The sequence below is a fragment of the Falco peregrinus genome, chromosome 3, assembly GCF_023634155.1.
Source record: "Falco peregrinus isolate bFalPer1 chromosome 3, bFalPer1.pri, whole genome shotgun sequence".
Classification (NCBI taxonomy): domain Eukaryota; kingdom Metazoa; phylum Chordata; class Aves; order Falconiformes; family Falconidae; genus Falco; species Falco peregrinus.
The window spans coordinates 103301072-103325087 of NC_073723.1; the positions used below are offsets into that span (position 1 = coordinate 103301072).

The 24016-nt window shown below is 46.3% G+C and overlaps 1 protein-coding gene across 7 annotated transcripts in view; it reads left to right on the plus strand.

Moving 5' to 3' along the window:
- The window catches only part of NFATC1 (nuclear factor of activated T cells 1), a 111930-nt gene that overhangs the window by 82002 nt on the left and 5912 nt on the right, over positions 1-24016 (plus strand). For 3 of the 7 annotated variants that reach the window (XM_055799500.1, XM_055799504.1, XM_055799501.1), the window contains one exon: positions 23486-23871. The exons of 3 other annotated variants lie outside the window; for them this stretch is intronic. In XM_055799500.1, the coding sequence (XP_055655475.1) occupies positions 23486-23622 (137 nt within the window). In that variant the 3' untranslated portion in view covers positions 23623-23871. Of the gene's footprint in view, positions 1-20433; positions 20550-23485; positions 23872-24016 lie in introns of those variants that run through there. One more of the 7 variants, XM_055799502.1, reaches the window with a different exon arrangement.

A 24016-nucleotide genomic window follows, 5' to 3' on the forward strand; every position in this document is an offset into this window, starting at 1 on the left:
CTAGGAAAATTATTTTTCTTAACAGAAGTTATTATTGGTTACATGATAGACAGGTCTAAGGAATTTTTCCTAATCAGGAGTTCAGTTCACTGAAGGTTTGCATAACACATCTTTTGTGACAAGGCTTTCGTCATACAGCTTGCCTTTTTGCCACATAGCTATGTTGTACAGAGAAAATTTCAACAAAACGAGCAGGAAATGTGCACAAATGACAACAGAAAGCCATGCCCAAATTTTGCTTTTGGAAGAAACCAGAAGTTATCTATGGAAGGAAGAGAATACAAATAAAATCTAGTCTATAGCTGTCTTTCATAGAAAAGCACAAGAAATGGGTTCTGCCTTACCCCTCCAAAATCCAGGCATGGCTTCTCTGATGGCCCTGCGGAAGCTGCCCTGGCTGGTCCCAGCCGGAGAGACGGGACTGCAGCTCGGGGCGAAGGGGCAGCTCCAGTCATGCCTACTTCAGGTTTGTCCTGGAGGAGCGGCGGAACCTGCTACCATGTGGTCTGAGAGAGAGATTTCAAGTTTTTTCAGCAGTGCTCATTCTCTCTGACAAAGCATAAATAGTTTAGTCTTTACCTCCGTCTCTCTTCCATCCCCTCTTCTGGACACGCAGTCCTCTGACAGAGAATCCAAAGTAGTTGTAGAAGCCACCATGTACATCCTGTCTTGGTCAAATACCCCCGTCCCGTGCTCCCCTATTAGTTAGGAAGGGCGGCATCGGGGCTGCCTCGCGCAGTCTCAAGGGTGGTTTGGCCACCACGGTGACTGCCTGGAAGCCACCAGTAGCTCCTCTGTGTCCCAATAGGTGCTTTTCACCCAGACCTACACTGGAAAGACAAAGCACTCCTTGCAGGCAATGCCTTTGAGCCTGGTGCCGTTCTGTTCCGACCTCTGGCCCTAGCTGTGGAACAAGGGGGAATGGGTTTTGCAGAGTGGCTTGTAAGGAATAGGAGCAACTCATTTTTCACGTGCTTGATTTTTTTTTGGAGTAGGAGTTTTTAAGCCATCACCATTGTTTCTTGTTAGTATGGTATCCATCATGAAGTGTTTTCCTTGTTGGAGGGTTGGGTGGGATACCTGTGTTGTATGGCCATATTCTGAAATTCTGAGAGCCGGAATGTCAAATCATACCCATGAGTAAGGAAGTTACTCTTTTATATATATATACAGATTGCGGCTTTACCTCTTTATAATTTGTTGTCTCACTGATTCAGTTCTGATCCCTTCAGGCAGCATGATCAAAACGTTTTTCAGTATTTTTTCAATTTTTGTACCTATGTACATGAAAGCCAGAGAGGGTTCAGCTGTGCTTGACTGCTTCCCTTGCCTGCTCCTCTAAGTATACCAGCTCCTTCCCTCATCCCTCAAGTAATTTAAAAGTAACAAAATATTTTAATGACATTAATATTTAAACTGTCAAAGCTTCACTCCATTGAAGAAGTGTATCTTCAAGGTGTCTTCTAGCTACTGAATACCTGCAGTTACTTGAAAGTGCTTAGGAAACATGGTGTAGGCACCTGACATTCTCCTGTAACTACCACACAAATAAAGTATCTAACCAGTTTATGCCACGTTGTATTTGGTAAAATTCTGGTCGCTTGTCTACCATTTTGGGGAGGTTTGATTTATGTATCTAATATATGTAAAGCAATCTTGGACCAGGTATAAACAGAATTTTTTTGGTTTCAGCTTATGGGATCAAAGCAATATTCATTCCTTTTGGTCTGGAGTATATCCAAATATAGACCATCTATACTGCAGAGTATAGATGGAAAAAAACAGTCAGTGAGTTTATATAAATATATATCCTGTGTATGACATTTTTCTGTGTCTATAATGGTGGGCAGCTGAAGCGATATAAAGGGAGAACCTGAAGAGACTTCCATTTTGGCAAATAAGTTTTGGTCTTGGCAATCTTGTTTTAAATCAAAATCTACAGTAGCCACCTGGGCTACTCATTAAATGTGCTGTCCGTTTCAGTATGTGAATATATGATTCAACATGTAGAATGTATTTAAAACTCACCCCGTAAAGTGATACCTGATATATTATGGCTATGCTCCTGATATTGAAAGGTATCTGGCTTGTATACCAGCGCTGGTTTCAAGTAATTCTGAGCTCAGCCTCCTAACAAAGGTTATGGCTGACTCCCTTTGCTGCTTTCACGGCAAGAGTTGATTAAAAGCAGTTGAAATGCGACGCTGACGCCTGGTTTGGAAGCCTGGAAGCCCATGGTCCTCTGCAGTGGGAGGGGGCTGTCTCCTGCCGTCCCGCTAGGAGCCCTTGCAGGACTTGGCAGGGTGCTGGGGGACCCCAGCAGCCCCTGCAGGGCCCATGACGGTGGGGGGTGACATGACATTCCCTGTTCAGATCTAACCCGGGAGGAGTGTGGGGTGGTGGAACTCGCGGACAATCCTTAGCCAGGCAGGCTTGAGCGACCTCTTCGGTACAAGTCCAGGCAGTAATTGCTTTTAAGAGAAAAACTTTTGCCTGGGGATTGATGAGTCTGATGTGCTGTACAGCTTTTGAGGCATGAAGTGGAGTTTTGCCTGATGAGGTGGCCAGCCTGGGGAAGCTACAAGCCGGTGAGAACTCTTCCTGGCCCCTTGCACCAGTTGTTCTCCCAAGGGGATGTGAAAATGTACCTAATTTGTATCTCACTTTTGAATGTGCCCCTCTCTCTGGCCCTCTGACTGAGACCTGCGTCAAAAGCTGTGCTAGTCTGCTCTTGAACTAATCCTTCTTCTTTTCTGTTGACCGGGGCAGGCTCAGATAATTTTTCCAAATTTTGACTGCTTTACTTAGTGGTAGAAGGAACCCCAAGCCAGAGGTGGTGGAGTGTGAGTTCACACAGCTTTCGGATATTCAGGTAGCTGGGAACTAGCCAGGCTCACAACGGGAGATGCTGGAGGTGACTTGAAACCACCTTCCTCATCCCTGTTCCCATTTCCCTTTCCTGGACCTAGCGTAGCCTGGGTGGAACACAGAACTGAGCTCCAAGCCTTTCATTTCACCAGGATGGAGAGAGTTCAGTTAGGCATGCTAATGCCAAGAGACATTTTTCAGTTTGTAAGTGGCACTCCCACAAGCTATTAATTTTTTACCTGCAGCAGAATGACACTCAGTTGTGAAATTATTTCCTGCCGTTAGAAACATCAAAGCAAGTACTTTTCATTACAGATGAAGCTATTTCAAACAGGCAAGGGGGAAACACATTGGTACCAACAGGAAAAAAAGTACGACACGTGCTCTCAGCAGATTTCGAGGTGTATTGTGCACACTGAGATCCCATTTGTTGTATTAATGCACAGAGCTTTACAAAAGCAGTTTTTCACTGAAAGCAAAGCAGCATCCTGGAGGATTCTTTCCTCAAGATGTGCCTGAGTACCAAAACTGAAGAAGAGCTCGGCTTCTTCGAGTTCTGCATGAGCTCTGATCTGAGCTTTTGAGATGCGGCCCCAGCCACGTTGAAGTCGGCAGTACGCTCCTTCTGCCGGCAGCAGGGCCAGGGTTCCACCCGCCGCTGAAAGAACTCTTTTCCAGAACGCCCCGAGTCCTGTGTAGGAGCCAGAACTGGAATAACAATATCGGAAAGACAGATCTCTTGTCTGAATTTTGTATATTAATTCCACCTCCTCCTCTCCACACGGACGCTTTCATAAAGGTCCCTATCCTGATCTCAACTTGATTGGATCCATAAATCTTTGTGTAGTAAGATGAAAATACGTAGGCCGTAAACAAAGGTATCTGATGTTTAGATACGTGGCTAACAGAAAGTATCAGAAACACATCATCATCTTTTTTAAAACAAGGAGGCTTTTGTTCTTGTGATTGTCTTTGCACAGCTGTGAGTTTTATAGCACCGTGCCAATGAATGCACTCATTGCAACTTTTATTTTACTCTGAAAAGGTAAATTGGGAGCATTAAGCCCCCAATAAGTATGTAAAAGTGGCGAAACCACAGGTAAAGTGTTACTGAAAGCTGCAGCCCTGCCAGCCATTTCATTTTAAACATGGCTCTTTTAAAAATAACTTTTGCAGTAAAAGCTGTAACTCCTGGATGTAATATGAGCTATTGCTAATGTCATTCCCATGAATTGCTTACAGTGTTGAACTGTTAGATGTCTGACAAGTCCATATATCTCCTATAGAGTATATATGAATGTTTTTTTGCCTCTAAACCATATGTTCTTTTTTCACTCCTCTATATTCTTCAAATGCACGTGGTTTGGTGATATAGTTTATTTGAACAGGAACCGTAGCAGACAGAATTATTCTTTTGCTGAAATGTATCCTTTTTCATACATCTCAGCTTCGTGATTAAAGTGATCGGGTCTTGAGGCATTAAGTTTAGTCTGCTGCTGCCACAATTATGCCTTTGAAAACTCCTGAGTGCACTCGGTGATTTCCAGTAGTCCAGATGTCATTAGAACAACACGCAGGTAGTCTGCAAAGCCCAGTAACACTGTCTACACTTTGGTCTGGCTTGGGCGAGCTTTTCCCTCCCTCCCTCTTGGCCAAGCCTCGCAGTGCTGGGAGAAAACAAATAGCTTTCCTCATGGAAAGTTTTACTTAATCTGGCGTGGTGCCTGCGCCTAGACCCTCCTCATCTCTAATGATGATTGAAAGCGTACATGCTACTGTGATAAAACATGCTGAGTCGTTAGTGTTCAGGGCTGGGGCTGCGTGCGATGAGTAAGGGAGGGCTTGAAGCAATGCGTTCCAGTCGGACTGTCGGTGGACTGGCACGTCTGGGTCTGGGGGGTTTCCTGGTACACGAAGCGGGATCAGGTTTTGCCGTTCCTAGTGGGTTTGCTGAATTGGGCATCCCTGGGGGCCTGCAAGTAGAAGCCCCCACAGAGCAGCTGGCCAAAGTGGGCGCGCTCCTGCTTCTCTCCGGTCCCAGGCGTGCGGCTGCCCGTGGAGCAGAGCTGCCTGCCTCTGTGCGGCAGCGTGCCGTGAATTTGAGCAGCAAACTCTGCTTTCTTCTAACATCAGTTAGCTTTCCAGGGAGATCCTTGAGTCTCAGGCTTTCAAGGAAGTGTCCAGTCCCTTCAGCGAAGTCCTGAGTGCCTCCGCGCTCGTTCGGTGCTGGCAGATGCTGGCGGAGGCAGGCTGAGTGATGGGAAAGCTGCAGAAAAGCAGCAGGCAGCGCTCTGCAATGTTTCGATACTCAAGAGTATTTTTAGTGTTGAAAACCCAGTGTTCGCTCGATGCGCACCTGCACGTGCACCATTGCAGTAAACCCCGCCGGAGCCCCGCCGCACCCCCTGCTCTCCACCGAGACGGCCCGCAGGGGCTCTGCAGTGGGCTGGGGAAGTCGCTTCTCACCCTGTGCCTGACTCTTCTGCTATTTCCATAGCAATGGCTGTCGGCATTGCTGTTTCGAATGGTAAAGGTTTTGTGGGTTATTTTCTGTAAGTTTTCCTTGGCGACTGGGGGAGCAGAAGTTGCTATATCTGAGCCTGGGTAACATTTACATCTGCTTTTAAGCCTGGAGGAGTGCCAAGGAAAATACGTGGCTTGCAGAAGCGCAAGCTTCATGAGAGAGCTTTGTTCCAATGCAATTCGTTTTAGGAATATGTTGTTTGTCTCAGCCGTTCCTGCAGAGCTGTGCAGTGTTAGCTGGTCAGGTGTGGCCTCGTGGCTTACACACAGCCTGTGTGCCCTCGTGTCCTCAACCTGCCCTGGCAGAATGCTTCTGGGGAAGTTGTTGCAGAAACCTCCCTCTTCTCCGGGGCGCGGAGTGCCACAGGGACCCCTGCTGTGTCCCGGCGGAGCTGGGCTGGAGCGAGCTGCCAGCTCAGGCCAGCAAACACATACGTGTCGGAGGAAGCACTCTCATGAGCAAACTCCCCGGCTCCACATACGGTGCGCTGGGCCAGGCGCTAGCAAGCCGCGGTTGCTGCTAGATCGCAGAGCAGTGGAGGGCTTGCCTCTGCTCCCACTTAAGTCAATAACACCGTTCCCTTTGGGTTCGTTGGGAACAGGACCAAGCCTATGGCTGGTAGTTAAAAAGCATAATGGCTGCATTCATTGAAATCTGGTCGCTGATAGACAGGCAGAGAGGGAGTTTTTCCCTAGCAGATTTCGGCATGGCACGGCTGATTGCTTCATCTGCGTCTGCCGGCTGGCCGGGGGGCTTGGTCCCGGCCCTGATAGTGGCCTGAGCACCGCTGTCGGGAGTGGGCTGCTCGATAACCTGGCTCCTGGCCTTTCCTCCTCTCTGAGGAACTAGTGCTGATTGCGTCCAAGGGGGGCACAGGCTTCACACAACAACCTTATCTCCAGATGGGGAGGAAGCTTATGAAAAAAAGCAGACCCTCAAAATGTTCCCCTCCTCCTCTGTCACCGAGGAAGCCTGCGAAGTCTGGACATTGAAAATGCCTGGAAACAATCAGTGAGGAAAAAAATACAGTAGGAAAACCGTAGTCCCATTCCTCGTTGGCCAGCCTGGCTGGGTTTGTCTGCAGACCAGGGGGCTGGCCCACCCTCTGCCACCCTTACAGGCTCCATGTTGTCTCCCACATGTGGTCTCCCACATTTTCACGCTGCGAAGACTACTGCCTGGCAAATACCAGAACGCGAAGTGAGATGGTGCTGCAAAGGTGTCGAAATTCCCAAGATGCCTTGTCCCTGGGCACATGAGTTGCAGTATGAGTGCTTGGACAGGCTTGAAGAGCAGTGCTGCGAGCTATCAGGGTCTGCAATTAGTGGAGCAAGTTCTTTGGCCCTTACACGGTTACAGCTCATGTTATCCAAGCATCACATGCGCACAAGGACATTGCTCCCTTACCTTGCCTTTGCACAAATAAGCATGATTTTTCTACTGAATTTTGGCCCTCCTGCAGCCATGTGAGAGTGCAGAAAACAAGATTTGACTGTTTATGTCTGTGCTGTCCAGATTGCTCTGGATGATAGATTTCTGTGGGAGCTAGGGCTGAGGATTTGTTCCATTTCATAACTCTTGTCATATCTTTGGGGTTGCAGAACAGGTATTGTAGTAGATATTACGAATCAATTTTGATACCCTGGGACCAGCAGTCACTTCTTTTTCTAGTGCTTCAGGGAAAATACGTGTTTCATTGCCACCTCATATACAAAATCTTCTGCAAATTACTTAAGAAATAGAAAAAAATGCTATTTTGGGTCACAAGAGAAGCTTCCAAAAATAGAAACCTGAAGAATGTTTATTTTAACTTTTATTTCAATCCTGTATATGTAGATCCATACACACATAAAGTATGTGTGTGCATATATGTGTGTGCACACTACACAGACATGTATGTAATGAGCTGTAAGATAGCGTGCTAATTCTTTTGCTTCTTTGAAGTTGTGGTGGTGGAGAGTGATGTAAGTCTCTTCCACCCATGACTGACTTATCTGAAAATCCTGCAGGTGCCTGTTGAGTAAAACCTTTTAGAAATATGTGGTCAGGTGGAGAAGCCCATCTTGTGGACCTTCTGTTGTGCACCATTAGTTTTGGAACTGACATGCCTGTTGCAGCTCTGAAATGTGGCTCCATGCTGCCGTGTGCCTCTGAGCTGCAGTTGCTGCTGCTGAATGTCTTGCAGGCATCTAAGGTTTTGCTATCCGGCTACTCTTTTGGAAGACTGAAACAACTGGTAATGATGATCTCTTCGCTACTAGTTGGCTTTTTTTTCTTTCCCCTGTGATAACTCTGTGTTCATCATGCTCCAGGCTGTGCTTGGACTCAGCTATTCACTTGAGGGCTTTCACCTTGGAGCATCTACCCAAGCTATTAACAGCTTCTCTAGGCATCTTCTCCATACAGTGGTATGTCTTGGGGTCAGAAGTACTGGGAGGTTCAACTGTTCTCCATCTAAAATGACTATGTGTGAAATTGTCATATAGAAAGAGGTTAGCAGAGAAACTGGTCCTATTTTTTTTCAGTTTTGCACACTCTTGTTGACAACGAAAAAAATAATATTGTTGAATCAACTGCAGGCAGACTACGCTTTGTGCGTCAGCAGACAAACACGGTGGCAGCGGCTGCTTCAGAGAACTTTCCAGGGATTCTCCCACTGTTTCCTTGAAACCCAGACTGGACTTTACAGGCCAGGCAAGCACCGCTACACTCTGTTGAAACCCTGGACTTGCAATGGGATGTGCTGTGTCAAATTGCCCGTCAGGAACCTGCTGCACCTCCATCAGGCACACAGTGCTGTAGTTAGAGTGAAAGAAGGCTTGAGAAAAAGAGAAATGAGAGAAAAGTTAAATATAACATCCCCATAAAAAAAAAAGATGAGCAAAGATGAATTTTGGAAGTAGAGGGGAAAGGCTGAGCGTGGGTGTGAGAGAGAGGATTCTGTCTAAAACTGGAACGGTACAAATGAGTAGTGATAGCCCAGGATTTGACTGCTGTGGAAAAGTGTATCTAAATAATACCTTACTTTGCCCCAAAATAATTTAAGTATAGAGAAAAATCAGAGGAGGTGATGAAATAAGCAACATGCTCATTAAACATACGTAGCTGAGGAGAGCGTGGGTCTGAGCTGAAGCGGGAGGAGCCTGTGCGTGTGGCTCTGCGACGCAATGGCAGCACTGTGGGGAGGTGGGAGGCTGGAGTGGCCCAGCGCCGCTGGGGCAGGAGCCTGGGACGACCCTGGGAGTTCCTTTGCTGTATTGCCAAGTTGTCTAAAGAGCGAGGAAAGGGCTGCGGTGCTGCTGCTGGGTGGAGAGAGCTCCTGTAGGGAGCCCAAAACAGCCCAGGAGCACGGCAGAAAGCAAGGGGGTGGGATGTGCGCTTTGGGGAAATGCAGTCACGTCACTTGGACGGAGTGAGAAAGGTTTGTATCCGTTTGAAGACTTCTTTTGTAGTGCAACAGGGCATTCAACAAAAGTGACAAAGATCAGAAAGCATTATCCATTGGCTCTTCCCCACTCAGAAACTACCCAGAAGAAAATACTGCTAGGAGGAGTAGAAGTGATCAGCCTTTGACAAGGCGGAGGAGGATTTGTAAAAGCTCATTCTCAAGGTTACACGATTGAAGAATAAAACAGGAAATCCCCTTACTTTGCAACTTTCAAAAGATGGCATTCAAATTACATTTAGGATATGATCCAAATGCCATGAAAAATTTTTCCATCAACTTCAATGGATGTTCTAAAACAGGATGTGTTAAATCAGGGGAAATAATAACAGAGTCGCAAGTAAATTAACAGAAGATTCACAACACATGATGAATCACTGTATTAAAGAATCAATTAGAGTCAGCTATTTAAATAAAGGCAGAGTAGTAGCAGAAAAAAAATTGAACTAGAAACAAATGAGAACATCTGCTGAAGTTTCCAAAGTTATATTTAACATTAACTTGGGAAAAGCACCTGGGCTGAATGGTGTCTCATCAAAGATTTGTGTTTCCAGACCAAAATCACTCTGATACTTTAAACCAAAATAAAAAAATATCTTCTGCTCAACCAAAAGAGAAAATTCCTCTCTAAACCCTTCCCTACGGCTGAATTTTGTTATGGGAAGTATCACCATCTTACACCAGAGAAGCAACCAAATGCACACGCTTCTGTACGAGCCGGTTGTGTGTTTGGTGAGATCCAGCACCGGGGCTGCTGCCCTGCTGGCTGCTGCACCCAAGCCGCAGCTCCTGCCCCACTGAACCAGTTTACTGGAACAGGGCCTGCCCTTGCATGGCAGTACAATTAGCTAAGGGTGGGCTGGACTTTATTAAATGCAAAGAATATTTCGGATTCAAGCACTCAGCACAGAGGAGAGTATGAAAGGCGAGCAGGCTTTTGGTAGGGATGCCAGATTTCCTTCCAAGAAATTACAAATGGATGGGCCATTTCTTTGGTTGTGAATATTCGGGGGGGGGGAAAAAGAGCTTTTGAGATTCAAGTTTGACACTAAGTTTACTGTCTCTTTTAATGTTAGTCAGGAAGGTGGTAGGAGACAGGACTGCCTGTGCCAGATCGTATGGATGTGACCCTAAAGACGTTTGGTCAGCCAGCCGTATACCTGCTGCTGCAGAGGCTATATTTAGGGTTTCTCTGATGATGAAATCTAGATTTCTGCAACGACCAACGTAATTTCTCTGCTGTCAGTTTAGACGTTGTTTCAGGGAGGAGCTGGCAGATGCATGTGATGCTGGATGGGGCTGTATCATGCTTTTCGTTGTGCACGGTCCCCTGAGCAACGCTGGCCACCGCCTCCCCCCCCTGCCTATTTTCTGAAAAATGTTGGTGTTCAGAAAGTTGTCTGAAAGCAGATTTAAATTTCATGTGAGAAACTTCCATTGAGGGGAACCACCACGTCAGGGGGAAAACCCCACACCTTGAGACACTGAAATGATTGCAAGAATTCTTCTTTAAGATGTCTAAGTAGGAATCTTTCTCATAACATGGAAAAGACGTCTGGATTTTACATGGCTGCTGCCAAATGAAAATCTTAAGGGTGGGAGGATTTACCTTTGGTTATTCCTGATGGAGACACCTAGAGTAAATCAGCACAGACCCACCTAGGTGTAGTGCAGCCGCACTGGTTCCTGCCTACTCAGCCCCCAGACCTGGTTATTTAAGCACGTGTGTACTCGCTGCGGGGACAGTTCTTCTAGTTACAGCCTTACTCGAGATTACCCCACTTTTAAGTACAAACAGACATTTCTGTGTACCTTTTCTTTTCCTTTACAGACTTTTATTTATATTATGTATCTGTATCTCACATGCCAATGGAAACCAGGAAAGGAAATTAATTTGTATGAATGGACTTCATAAATTTCATGATTTACTAGTAATGAAGTCCTGGTTTGCAGGATGAGAAATAATAGGGCTTTTCCAAAATATCTTAATCCTTGGCTATGATTAGTGGCATAAAATGAACCATTCTTTCCTATGTGTTGAAGTCCAAGTTGTGCTCCATGTAGCTATGTGATATTCTTTCCAGTCTCATGTCAGTAAATAATTGCAGTGCTGCTCTTTAGTCTGTCTCTGACCTTCGCTACGCTTGCCTTTCTTGAACAAAAGCTGAGAATTGCGACAGACTGATCCCCTTCTGTGATCTGATTTAGTCTAGTGTAAAAGGAAAGTTCATTAATCCTACTCCCAAATTCCTTAACCAGTTTACCATGCATGTGCTACTCCATAAGCGTATGTAATACAGCGCAGCCATAACAGTGCTTAAAGCAGGATTAGGCAAAACTTCACGTTTTCTAACTGCTTCTACTTTCGTAGAAATACAAATTCACTTTCTTTCTATCGTCTAGGGTGAATTATATTTTTTTTTGGTAAAAAAATTATTTTAACTAGTTTAGGGTTTATGAGTTTAGGCTAGAATATTGTCTAGTCTGTCTCAACTTGGCCACTTTATGTAATTCTAGTTGTTATTACCGGAATGTGAACCAAAGATGATTCGTGTTTTAAGGAGGCTCTTTTGGGGATGGGAAGAACCAAGTAGCTTAATATCTACTCATTTTAACAATTAAAAACTGGCAGCTGAGCTGTGTACTCAAGCAAGGATTTTTGGGCTGAGAGAAATGTTTTAGAATCTAGAAAAGAAAAACCACATGCTGCTAAACCCTGCGGATGGTTTTCCACTGTGCCCTAGGAAGTGGGCAGGGCTCTGGGAGCAAGCCGTGCCGCATGCAGCACCACTGGGGCCAGCACGCAGCAGTGAACACAGAGATGGGGTTGTCCTCTCTCAGTGGTAGGAACCAGAAGTCAACCTGCTGGCATCAGAGCAGTTGTGTATGCTTCAGAATTCGGGCAAGGAAGAGAAGGGATCCACTTGCCTTTTTTGCGTATCAACAGTGAAACATTTCCAATAATCTTAAGGTATAATGAGCAAAACAGGGTGTTTACAATGCAGTGCCTGATTCTCTCCTGCCAAGCCATCAGACTTGCGCCTTGTGCATTTGTAGACCACCTTTACCTATCTGCCTGTGTTTAATAATAACTTGACGCAAAGCCCACTGAAGTGACTCGGGATTCTTCTGTAGACTTCTGTGCTCTTTGGATGAGGCTCCAACTCAGCATCATGAGAGCCTATCACTTAATGCTCTTGAAACAAGTCCTATGTTAAAAACAAAAAAAAGGCATGAAAATCTCTTCATACTGGGTGAAAATTTAAGGGCCCACAAGTTGATAGCTCCCCAGAGTTGGTAGTTCCCAGCACAAGTTCTAGTTCCCAAAGTAGCTGTAAAAGATTATGTTGCATTAATATGTACAGCTTTGCGACACATGCAATAATCTGAAATACTGTCCTATTGCACATGTAGGGTGACTGTGTCGCAGGGCTGTGAGAGCCCTTGCTTTGGTTGTTTGGGCGTGCTGGCAGCTAAGGCAATGTTTGTGTTGGTTACAAGGTCGAAGCCAGGGGGACCTCATGGAGCCCTACGTCCATGTGCATTGAGAGGTAGATATTTTGTGTGAAGGCACTGTGCCTGCTACTGTCCCCCTTTATGCCAGTGGGAAGGAGAAACATCTCTCCTGGAGCAGTTGTGCAGGTGTGTGAGGTCCCTCTGTGCCATTTTGGAGGTCTCTTGAGTTGCTGCACTCTGTCGTGTGGTCTATAACGGGACAATGACAGTGGTATACCATGCATTTTCTCCATGGAAAACGGGATACTTTCAAGAATTTTCCATTTCTCAGAAGCTGGGGGGTCGTGGTGCTTCTTTCTTGTGCAGCGCTTTCTGTTGCAGCTTGCCGTAGATAGCCATGACAAAGAGAAAGCATGAAAGCTTCTGGGGTAGAACATTCATCCTCACTTATCTGGCCCTCGGAGACATTAGCTAATCAAGGCACGATACTCCATACAATAGGACAAGTGCTGTAAAGCTACCTCTGTTATCCCAGCAAATGTGAAGACTTATCATTCCCATGGCCATTTTACAGGATTTGTTTTCTTCTGACAACAACATCCACAGCCTACGGTGCTATCAGCTTCAACAATGAATCTGATGCTGGCTCTGTGTTATCTGCTCCCTAATATACTGTCCTTTTTTTTCTTTTTTTTTTTTTGTTCCCCCCCTTCTTTCCCACCCCATTTGTGAGAATTTGTCCCCTGGAGCTCTTCTCTATCAGGCCCCTGCAGCTGCTGTTATTTTAGATATGGCAGGAAGTAGGTACCGGAAAACAGCGAGAGCTCGCAGTGCTCAGAAAAATCTAGAAATTCCTCTGATTTACCCCAGGCTCTGGCTCCAATCAAAGCTGGTTGCAAGAAAAAAAAAAAAACCAAAACCAACGGAGGGGGGGGTAGTGTCAGCGGGGGGGAAAGGCCCAAGCAGCCAGCTGTGTCAGCAGCGGGTGTCAGGAAGGGGAGCTTCAGCCACCACCGCCCGCAGGGTGCAGGGATGCTCGAGGTCGGGCGAGCCCAGCAGCATTCGGCTGGGAGCAGCCCCACGGCACCCTGCCTCACCAGCCATGGGAAGCCCCTCTCGCCTCCCCCGGGACATGCGTCTCCTAAACCCATCCCTTCGTAACGCTCTCGCCGCTCGTGCCCGTGTGCCTGAAGCAGAGGAGCTCACCTGGGGCTCCAGGAACACTTGCAGCAGCGCTTAGCAAAGGGCGCCGGCCAAAGGCACTGGTGGAAAGCCACTAGGGCAAGAAACTTACATCACTACTACTACTATTATTATTACTACCACTATTATTATTATTGTTATAATTTTACAGCTCAGCCGGGATACTTCTTCATCTGCTAAGCAAAGACATTTTTAGCCACTTTGAATACCTTTTAAATCAAGCTGACTCTGGAGATGACTTCTAAAAGAAAAGGGGAAAAAAAAGGAAAAAGAATAAACACCTCTGAACCTTTCAGTTCAGCAAGTGGTTTAGAAAAAAGGCACCACCACCCCCATATACAAAGGCACAGAAAAGATACTACCTTTAGAACTGGTTTTAATAAAGAAATCGTGCTCTTTGACACAGCAGATAAGGAGGAAGATGTCCACCCACAGATATCTCACACCATTAGCGATCTAGTTAACATCTGTAAATGTTTTAGGGAAAGAAATTACACTTTGAGACATTTCTTTTTTAATTACAGGCTCCAGATGAGATTTGTTAGAGCAGGGAAATGTATCCCATAGCGACTGATGTCAATAGCAAGCAGTCCCTAAAGCCAGCCAGGATTGGGAAAGCCATGCTGTTTGCTGCTCTTGGCACTGCTCCCTGCTTTCACAATGTCAAACTTAGAACCGCCTTTATATGCACTTTCCATTTTTTTTTTCCACAGTAGCTGTTGCCAGCAAGCTGTAAACTACCGTATATCACTCAGATTTAAGAACCTAAACTTTAAAACAAATTAAACTCTTGTTGACATTGTAATAAAAATCAGAATCGAACTGAACAGCTCAGTAAAACTGCACTTCAATTATTTTATGGATTTAAGATTGTTTTCTAGGATTCCCAGACTCCCAATACAGCAAAGTTATTTCCTCTTGGCAGATGTCTGAAAAAAAAATTCATTGAATGGATAAAATTATGTGGCAGACACTAAAGGGAGGAAACGGTGTCTCCCCAGCACCTGTAAATATTTGCTCTGTGTCTTGACCAGAAAAGCCTTTCGTCCGTACTTTGAAAAAAAAAAGAAAAGAAAAGAAAAAAGAAAGTCAAGGTATTTATTTTGTGAGTTTTTAAGAAAATAGAATTTTTGTCTGTCAAAACCCAGTTCCTAACTCTTATGTGTTTGTGTGGTTTTGAACGAAAACAGCAAATACGGGTCTGACCCACCCTTGGGAACCCCGTCCAAGTGCAGGTAAATGCATGCAGCACATGGGTGCTCCCAGCGCTGGCCTCTGCTAATCTTTCATCTCCCTGCTTAGCAGTTAACGTTGGGTATTCTTTTTATAATTATTTTTTTCTTTTCCCCCCGTTCTGTAAAATGGAAACAGAGGTTTCCATCTGATTAATTGCCAGGTTTCCATTCTTCATACTGTTTCCTCTCAAAACAGTTTGGAATGAAAGTATTTCAGAAATGTGTGTAGACGGAAGCTACTGGAGATAATAATTTGTTTCATGTTGATGTGTTTTACAAAAGGTGTGGTGCCCGAGGAAGGCTGCTGTGTGGAGCAAATAGCAATCTGCCTGCGCAGCCTTCCACCCAAACCTTTGTTGCACTTCACTTTTTTTTCCTTCATTGCATCCATGAGATGTCCTTTATGTCCCTAAGGCCCCAGCCTGAAAAGCCCCACGTTCCCAGGATCGTCAGCGAGCGCTGACCCTTGCTGGGCTGCTCCTGTCACAAGGGTGCTGCTGAAGCAATCTTCAGCCAGATGTTGCACATCCGCATGCCCACAGCTGGGTCCCGGGGTCTGTGTGTTCTGGCTGAGCTGCCCGGGGAGCGGGAGCCGCCTGTACCCCCGAGCAGCGTGTCACTGCGTGGGTTTCCCAAAGCCGCTCTGTTCCGGGATCCATGCGTTCACCTCCTGATCTCAGCTGGCTGACTTGACCTAACCGAATCTCACGTAAGCAGCCAGTTCTCTTCACTGTAGCATTAATAAATTTTTTAAAGCCACTTCTGAGTTACTGTTAAAGTTCTTCCACTCATTTTGTTGCCTGGAGCACCTCTCCAAGCGCAGGCCAAATTCCTGCTGGAGTTTGGCTGTGCTGCCAGCTCGCAGCCTGGGCTGTGCAAGCTCCCTGTCATTCCTCAGCCATGGAGAAGCGAGGGCTTTGGAGTCCAAGTACTCAAAAGAGGCAGAAAAGAAGTCTGTCGCACATTGCGAGTGGTTGTTTGGAAAGTGTAATGCAAACATTTTGAATGAAATTTCAGGTCCTTAAGTGTGCTTGAGAGACGAGTGTTGTATGCCTGTGCTTCTCAAGTGCCGTTTTCCTAGCTCCCCAGTGCTGGCCGCAGGTTTGCTGAGCTTCATTCTTGGGGCAGAATAAATTTCCTCTCTAGTGGAGAGCACTGGGCTTCAGCACAGTTCTTGCATCAAGCGCTGAGCTGCACAGGGGAAGGTTTCGTCTTCCTTGGGAGTCCGGCTGTGATTCTTACTGAATTTTTACAGCCGTATCTGGTGTTTTTTCTGTTGACATTGCTCTGTCGGTCCAACATAAGGAGCCATTCTGCAGCTTAACACAGCATGTGGGAGAGGAGGAAAGACGAAAAGACATTTTGCCATGTTTTCAGCTTTGTCGCACTGGGACCATGTACAAATATGAGTATTCTTGCAGCTGCTCTCATTTGAGGCGCTTGCTATAGACGGTTTTAGTATCCGAGGAGCCCTGGAGTCCCAGCAACCGTCTGGACGTGGTGGTTTTCACAGCTATGTCTTCTGTGCTGGGGAGGAGAGCGCCTGATAACACCCACGGATGGCTTCCCACTGCAGCCCAGCTTGCATGGATACGGCTCCAGTGTGGTGCCCCAACATCAGCCTTTGGATCAAACCTTCCCAGCCAAACTGGATTGGAGTTTTGTCGTAAAAAGTTCTTTACCAAGCCGTGGTGCGAAACCAGTGGAAGAGCGTCATTAACTGCTGCCAGTGCTCTTCTCCAAGGAGCCACGGCAGGGAAGACGCGTGGTCCTTTTTGACCAGCAGCGCTCTTCAGCAGCAGATGCTGCTGTGGTTAAAACAAAATCCTGTGGCATCACGTCCAGCTCGCATTATGGTGGTGACCAAGTCATCATGCCACAAGCAAATCTATCACATGATAATTTGCCTGCATCATTTTTTTTGCAGGCTGTTTGCAGCCACCCATGCAGGGTCCCAGAACCAGCCCTGCTTCTGTGCCCAGTGCTGAAGGCTAGCGGCCGTGTTCCTGAGGGTTGGAACCTAAGGATTTCCGCCAGTTAGCACAAGCTTTCCCCGCCTGGCCCCTAGCAGGCTCATGGGTGGGTATCTTTCCCCTTATCAAACACATTAAAAATTGTTACAGCCCCACCCAGCCTTTCTCTTCCCTCAAGCAGCGTGTGTCCGCTCACTGAGTCATCCATGGCCGTCATTTTATCTGTCTGAGCAAAAACCCTGGGAATGAGGGGCTGGCAGCCAAAGCTCAGCCTTCACCAGAGCCGTGGTGGGAGCATGGCCCAGCAGTGGCTGCCCCCCAAAGCAGCACAGGCGCATCATGTATGGCACACGCAGCAGTGTCCGGGTGCTGTCGCTGCCTCGGTGCCCTCTTCGCTGGGTGATGGGGGTAATGGCACTGATCTTTGCTGGTTAGCATGTGCTTTGAGGTTTGCTGGTGGAAATGGCTGTAAAGGAGAGAGGTGTTGATGATGATGATGATGATAACAGGGTGAATGGGGTCCATTTAGAAAAAAACCAAAAAAACCCTCCTTGCTCAGGAAAAGATCAGATTGACCCTATTTTAGCCTGTCTCCAGAACACTTCTGGTGTTGAGGCCCAATGTTACCAAAACCCATCAGACTTGGAGGCTGGTTGAGTGGAGAAAGAGCCAAGTTTCTTGGTTGTTCTCAACCACAGAAAGAAAAGGGCACTCACCAAATACCCCGGTGTGACCCAAGGTGCTTCTTTCTTCTTTCTTCCATTCATTGTTTCTTTGCTTTATTTGGTATGCTGAGGTGCACATGAGGTGGTTTCTTACGAACAGCAGTGCAAGGTGGCTCATTTTGGAGGATTCCAGATAATCACTAGGGGCCACACTGCTGTTACATAAAGTCAATTAAAGAGCATACGTGCACATCCCATTGATTTGATTTAGAACTAACAAAAGCTTCAGTAGTATGCAATTACAAGAAGCTTAATGACCCCTTTATATTGAATGCAACTTCTGTGGCAGCTAATATGCTTTGATGAATTGCTCATTATGTGCAATGTTGGAAACGCTTCTGAAAAGATTAATAATTGTATAATCGATAGAGAAATTCAGTTGTATTTGGCTTTTTTAAAATGCTGAAATCAGTAAGTCGTAGAGATTATGGATCCTCTCTTGTTCACTGTTTTCCTCCTGTACCGACAGGATTATTACTTTTTTTCTAAAGCTAATCTGTCACTTTTCCACCACACGGAGAAGCTCCTCCTGGTGTTACGGGGGAAGGTACACACAACTACTCTTTGAGCCCCTGTCTGTGCAGGGTGATTCTGTACACTAGTAGATTATGGACAACCTGCTGGTTTTAAATTGCTGGCTTTCAGTCTAGCAGTAGTTTAAGTTTCATCACGTGGCTTGAGAGAACTTGCAAAATAAAGATATAGATTTTTCATCATTTGCCTGATAATTTAATATTAGCTGAACTATTTGTGTTATGCCTCTCTCATCTGATAACTAAAATAATGACTTTTTAAGTTCTTCCTATTGCCATGTGAGGTCCCAAAGGCTGGTGCCAACTGCTGGCAGAAATGCCCAGTGCTGGGCTGGATGCACACGCATGGGTTGCCCCTTCAGCAGGGCAGGAGGTCCCCAGGTGGCAGCCTGCATGGGTGGGCTCTGAGCATCGCAGTGTGGGCCAACCCACTCCCCTTCTCCCACTCACGGCCTGTAAGCTTTGGGAGCTGCCGGCCCTTGGGGCTGTCAAGGGGGCTTCAGCCTTGCTCTTCTAGCAGTGGGATGCTTTGGGAGCCTCGTGTCTCGGGGGTTGCCTGCGCCCCAGCTGACTGCTGGTGGTGAGGTGCAGCAAACCTCTCAGAACTATCTGAGTAAAAAGGAAAAAAAGGAAGTTTCGTTCCTGTTACATTCAGAGTTTAATAAACACTGCCAGAGTTGTCTGGAGGCTAAAAACCAGGTAAATCAGAATTGCTTAAAATTTATTTCGAATTTGAATCCGCTGTCGTCATACTTCAGGGCGTGATTCGTGAGTTTTGAATGCCGGGGTCTGACAGCACTATTTTACTTCTGGGTGCTAAACTGGAAAGTAAAACCAATCCCCAGGATCAGTCTGTATTACTGTATTTCTTAGGGCAGGGGCAGGTTTTGGTTGTCTTTAGCAGAGCGGTGCAGGCTCTTCCTTATTCCTTCCTGAGTGGTGCCCAGAAAGCGTCCAGCACCACCGGCCTTGGGTTTTGGCTGCCTTAGGTAGCGTTTGCGCAGTCCTCCTGTCGTGTGGAAATTCTGTGTAAAACATAAAACATGTCTGTTTTGTTTCCCTTACAGATGCTCTTAGGAACGTAAACACATAATTTTGGTTAAAGTGTGGTTTATTTGTCTGTTGCCCAGCCCTGCCCTCACACGCGCGTGTCAAACATGGCTCACATCACACCGCAGCAGATCCCAGAGCCTCCGCGCTGCCGGGACCCCCAGCTGCTCCGGGCAAGCTTGGCCGGCCTGAGGGTCACTGAAAATTCCTGTTGACTCTCTGATTCTTTGGTATAAAAGCTAAGCCAGGCTGAGTGCAGCCATCCTCAGGCCGAGAGGAAAAACAAACCAGAGTTTAGACCCCAGTATGCTGGGAATCACTGCGGCTCTGCTGATTCCTGAGATAATTCCCAGCAGCCGGGGAATTCACCCCTAAGTGTTTGCAGAGCAAGAGATGCAGGGCGTTTCCAGTGTTGCACATGGGAGGGATGACAAAAAAAATCCAGACCCGGGAGTTTTGGTGCGATAGGATGGGACTCATTTAGTCTGGGCACCTAGTCAAAAGCCCCAGTTAAATTATTGCCACACGTTGCTGTCATCGCACCGCAGCGAGGAACCTTTCCCATTAGCCCTCCGCAGCGCAGCCGCCATGGGGGATCCCACATTATTTGGAGCTGTTGGGCTAAATAAAGTGGAAGGTAGAGCAGGTAGAAAGTGCCACCAGGGTAATGGCTGTCACGCACAACAACGCCATCCATCGTGCCAAGGCGACGTCTGTATGGGAGGATCGTGTTTTATTAAAGCCTGCTACTTGTTGTCACTCGCTCACTCCACTGTCCTGTTCGCTGTCTCCAAAAATAGCATGCCCTGTGGTGGTGGCTTATTATGGTTAAACAGATAAAAATAAGTTTAAGGTTTAAATGCATCCAGGACACCTGAGGTAATACAAGATCTGACTTCTTTATGGAACGTGTGAAGTTATACTTTCCATTGCTTCACAAGACTTGTTTTGTTTGGTTTTTAATTCAGTAAGCTTCAATGTGATCTATAGTTTCGCATTACAGGCTGGCACCTCAGGAATTTGTACCACTATTTTCTGATTTTTTCTTATTATTCACAGGACAGTACTTACTAGCTTTGAAAAAAGAACTTCTCTGAGACAGCCCTATCTATTTTCAGTGATTTGTTTGTTACAGCTTTCATATGTCAGAGAGGAGTGCTGCTTATTAGTAGTGAGGAAGTAGGTACCCTGATAAAAACTGCAAGATTTTACTCATGTGATGGAGGTCATACCAGGAGCTGCATTTCTTTACTCGCTGTGTATGTGTCTATATTTAGTGTTTTCTCTCTTTAAATAAAATCTGTACGTGGAGATAAGGGAAAGCATTTTTTCCTCCTGTATTTCTGCTTCTTCTGCATTTATTTGTGACTTTGAATTCCTCTTCAGTGATGCTAATGTGTGGCATTTCATCTGAAATGAAGGGCATGCGAGAGCACAGGAGCCCGATGGAGCAAGATGTGGCATCACCAGTGGAAAAATCCAAGGGCAGTAATTACAGACAGCAAAGTGAACGTCATGCTACAAAGCACTCTACAAGGTAGCGTGGTGTCAGCGTCAGACTTGTGAACTCACTCCAGAGTTATGTTTCCCTGCCCTGTTCATGTGCTGAGTAGTGACGGTGTGGTCAGAACTACCCAGCGGAGAGGGAGACACAGTCCCCACTCCGTACCGTTTGTAAGCAGTGAGCTGTGCCTGACCCGGGAAACAGCGCGCTGAGGGGTACCTCCACGCTCTGGAATGAGGGATGTGGAGAGATCCCTCCCCTGGATATCACTGTGGTTGCACCAACATAAGGCTTGACCTGAGCTCGTGGATTCTGCTGGAAGGCAAAAATGATGAGCCAAACTGAGGCAGGTTTGCTTTCAGGACTGCTGCTCTTTTCTGGAGATTGCTCGACTTTGATACCTATGCAGTCTGACTGCTGTCAAACACAGTCCAAACGTGGTGTCCAAACATGGCACCACATTGCTTGGGCAGCTACACCCACCTGAAAGGTGAAGCATTATTGTCAGGACACAGCAGGATCCAGGCATAGTTTCACACAGGCTTTTCACCCATGTAGCTTGAAAGATGCAGTTGGTATTACTTGTATTTTCCATGACATGTGCACCAGTCAGAGCAGGTTGCTTTTGTTCCTTTCCATCGAGAGAGCATCTGAGCCTCCTGCTTTGGTTCTGCTCTGTGGTAGAGACGATGGTCCCCAGTGCCTGCAGGTGGACATGATGTAACAAGCAAAAGTTGGTTACTTGGCTGTGGAAAAAACCTTGATGTGACCCTGAAGCCCTAGACGCCTGGGAACATGCTGTGTGGCTCTTCCTGTTGGTAAGGAAACCAAAAAGCATCCTGAAGGGACCAAACTAGTGCCAACACTGTGTACACAGGAACAGGGGCAGGTACATGTCCAGTGAGTCACAAGGTGCCAGCTCTGTGGAAAACCTCTCAGTGCCCTTTTGCTTCAACTCTATCACACCCCTCACCTGTGTATTAAAAACTAAAAACAAAACCCCCAAAAAAGTAGAGTGGAGAGCCACAAAGCTCGCTTGTGAAAGAGAAGCACACAGTTGGAAGGGGGTGCAAGTAAAAGCAGCTCATGGCTCCGCTGCTCGGCGTCCTCGTACAAGCCTTTCTCTGCTGCTGCCGAAGCGGGCTGAAGTCAGTGGAAGGACGGTTGTCGCCGTGCGCAGCCTGTGGTGCCATGTGTGAAGAGGCACTGGCTTAACCCGGAGCCGTGGTGGCACCGCTGACAAAGTGAACGGAGACGGGATACATTTTCAAAGCGCCATCCCTCCCTCCCAAAACCGTAGACTCGGCTTTTGGTAACGGTGGGTTTGACTGTGGCTCTCAGCTCACCTTCCATCTTTCAGACTGCTGGGAACATTTGCCTTCAGGAGCGTGAAGCCTCCCAGACTCTGGTATCTGTAGCCCCTGAGGCTCCCCTGGCAGGCAGCGCGCTGACCGTGCCACCTCCCCGCGCCGCTGACCTTGGGACCTCGTTGAGCTGCACGGGGCCGGTGTCTGGGCTGGAAGGCAGGACTTGGTCTCAGAAGGGCAGGTGTTTCGTTAACAGAAGGCCACAGTGTTATCCGTATTAGTAGTCAGATACAAGGAGAGCAGAAATCTGCAGAAATGTGAAGTTTTGCCAGTTGATGGAATCCACGTACAGCCACCAAATGTTAAAAATATTCCATTTCCTATGAAGTTCACGTCTATATATGGAACCCACATTTGTTCAGATAGATCTGGTTGTCCTGTTCTGTGCAGGAACCCAAACTGTTGCATCGGTAAGACACTGATTTTGCTAATTAGCAAAGCAAAAATTTCCATTGCAAGGGCATTTTAAAGCAAAATTAAATACAAGAAGAAAAAAACTCCTTATTAAACTAAAATGTGGTGTAACAGCTCACCACATCCTGCTGCCGTGGCATCTGCTGTTTAGCAAAGGAAAGGTTCCTCTTTCAGGCGCCTTGACAGGTAGAGAGGTCACGTGTTACCTGCATTTCTCAGCACTATTAGTTTTTTGACTTTCTGTCAGTGGAAAAGCTGAACATGACAATGGAAAGTATCAGTTTGGGGAAGGCATTGTGGGGAACTGTAGGTGTTAGCTATGAAAGCGACAGTGCCACCCTCCCCAAAGCCAGCAGAAAAACAATGAAAAAAATCTGATGACAAAGGTGCTGTAAACCATTGTGCTCAGCTGTTTAATCTGATAGGGATCAACCTGTTGCTCTAAGGGAAGAGCTGTGCTAATCTAGGCACTGAAAATTAAACAACTTGCGTGATGTTCCAGATCTGCTGCTAAGCTGTATGTAGGACCTCGGGCAAGCCAGGTAGTTTCTTGGGTCTTTTCTGTCCTGTCTATAAAGTTGGACTTTTTGAGTACTCAGGTTATGTTGTTTTAAAAATGCATGTAAAGCCTTTGCAACCTTTCTGTGAAAAATGTTGTGCTCCATCAAAACACAGCTACTCCTGGCATGGTGCTACAGACATGAAAGGACACATATCCAGGCAGCAGCGGAATCAAAGACCAGCATTTGCTTCAGGAATGAAGCTCAAACCCCAGCCAAAATACTGAATACTGCTGTTCTGTGGCGCTCAGACAATCCCCTTGTAGTAACCGGTTTGTAAGCCAAAACTTGAGCATTCAAGACAGCAACCACCTGACTTTTCTCAAGTATATAATAAATATTTTGTTACAAAGGTGAGAACTAGGAGGAAAATACCTGTTACTTTCTCTGCAAGCAGTGTATCCCACCTCTCTGAGGAGTTCTGCTGTGATCCTACAGGACCTGGTGGAGCCCTGAGAATAACAAGGGGAAGGAGTGTGATGGACAGCAAGGGAGATGGTGAACAGGGAACAGTCAGGTTGTTCACATGATGCATGAATGAAATTATCAGGAAACAAATTTAAAACACAAAAAATAAGAAGTACTTTTCTGCCATAACGTCCTTAAACTGTTGTACCTGTTGCTGCAGGAAACCGTGAAGGCCAAAGCAGGTTCAGAAGGTTCTTAGAAGACTTCATGGGACAAAATTCATCAAAGTTCACTAGAAACAAGGATGCATACCTCCTCTTGCTCACGAAGCCCTCTGGCAAACTAATGATACCCTAGAGAAAGCATCCCCGGAGGTGTGCCTGGTTCCTACGCTCCTTCCAAAGAAATGGCCACTGGCTGTTGTGGCAGATGCGACACTGGCATGGATGGACATACAGGATGCTTCAGCAGAGCCGTACTTCAGTCACATAATTTTTGATTGATGGGAAGGACAATCTTAGTTCAATCTACAACAAGAAAATTTGATGTTTTCTTGCCAAAATTAAAAAACCACCACAGTTGTGGGTCGAACAAAACATTCCAAAACATTACATTTGTTCCAAACTAAAACATTGCCTAACATGCAACAAAAATGTTAATGTTTTTTAGTATTAAAAGAACCAAATTTTCCAGAAATTTGCAATAAGAAATGTTGATGCTAAAGACATTTGTAACTATTTGAGAAATGTGA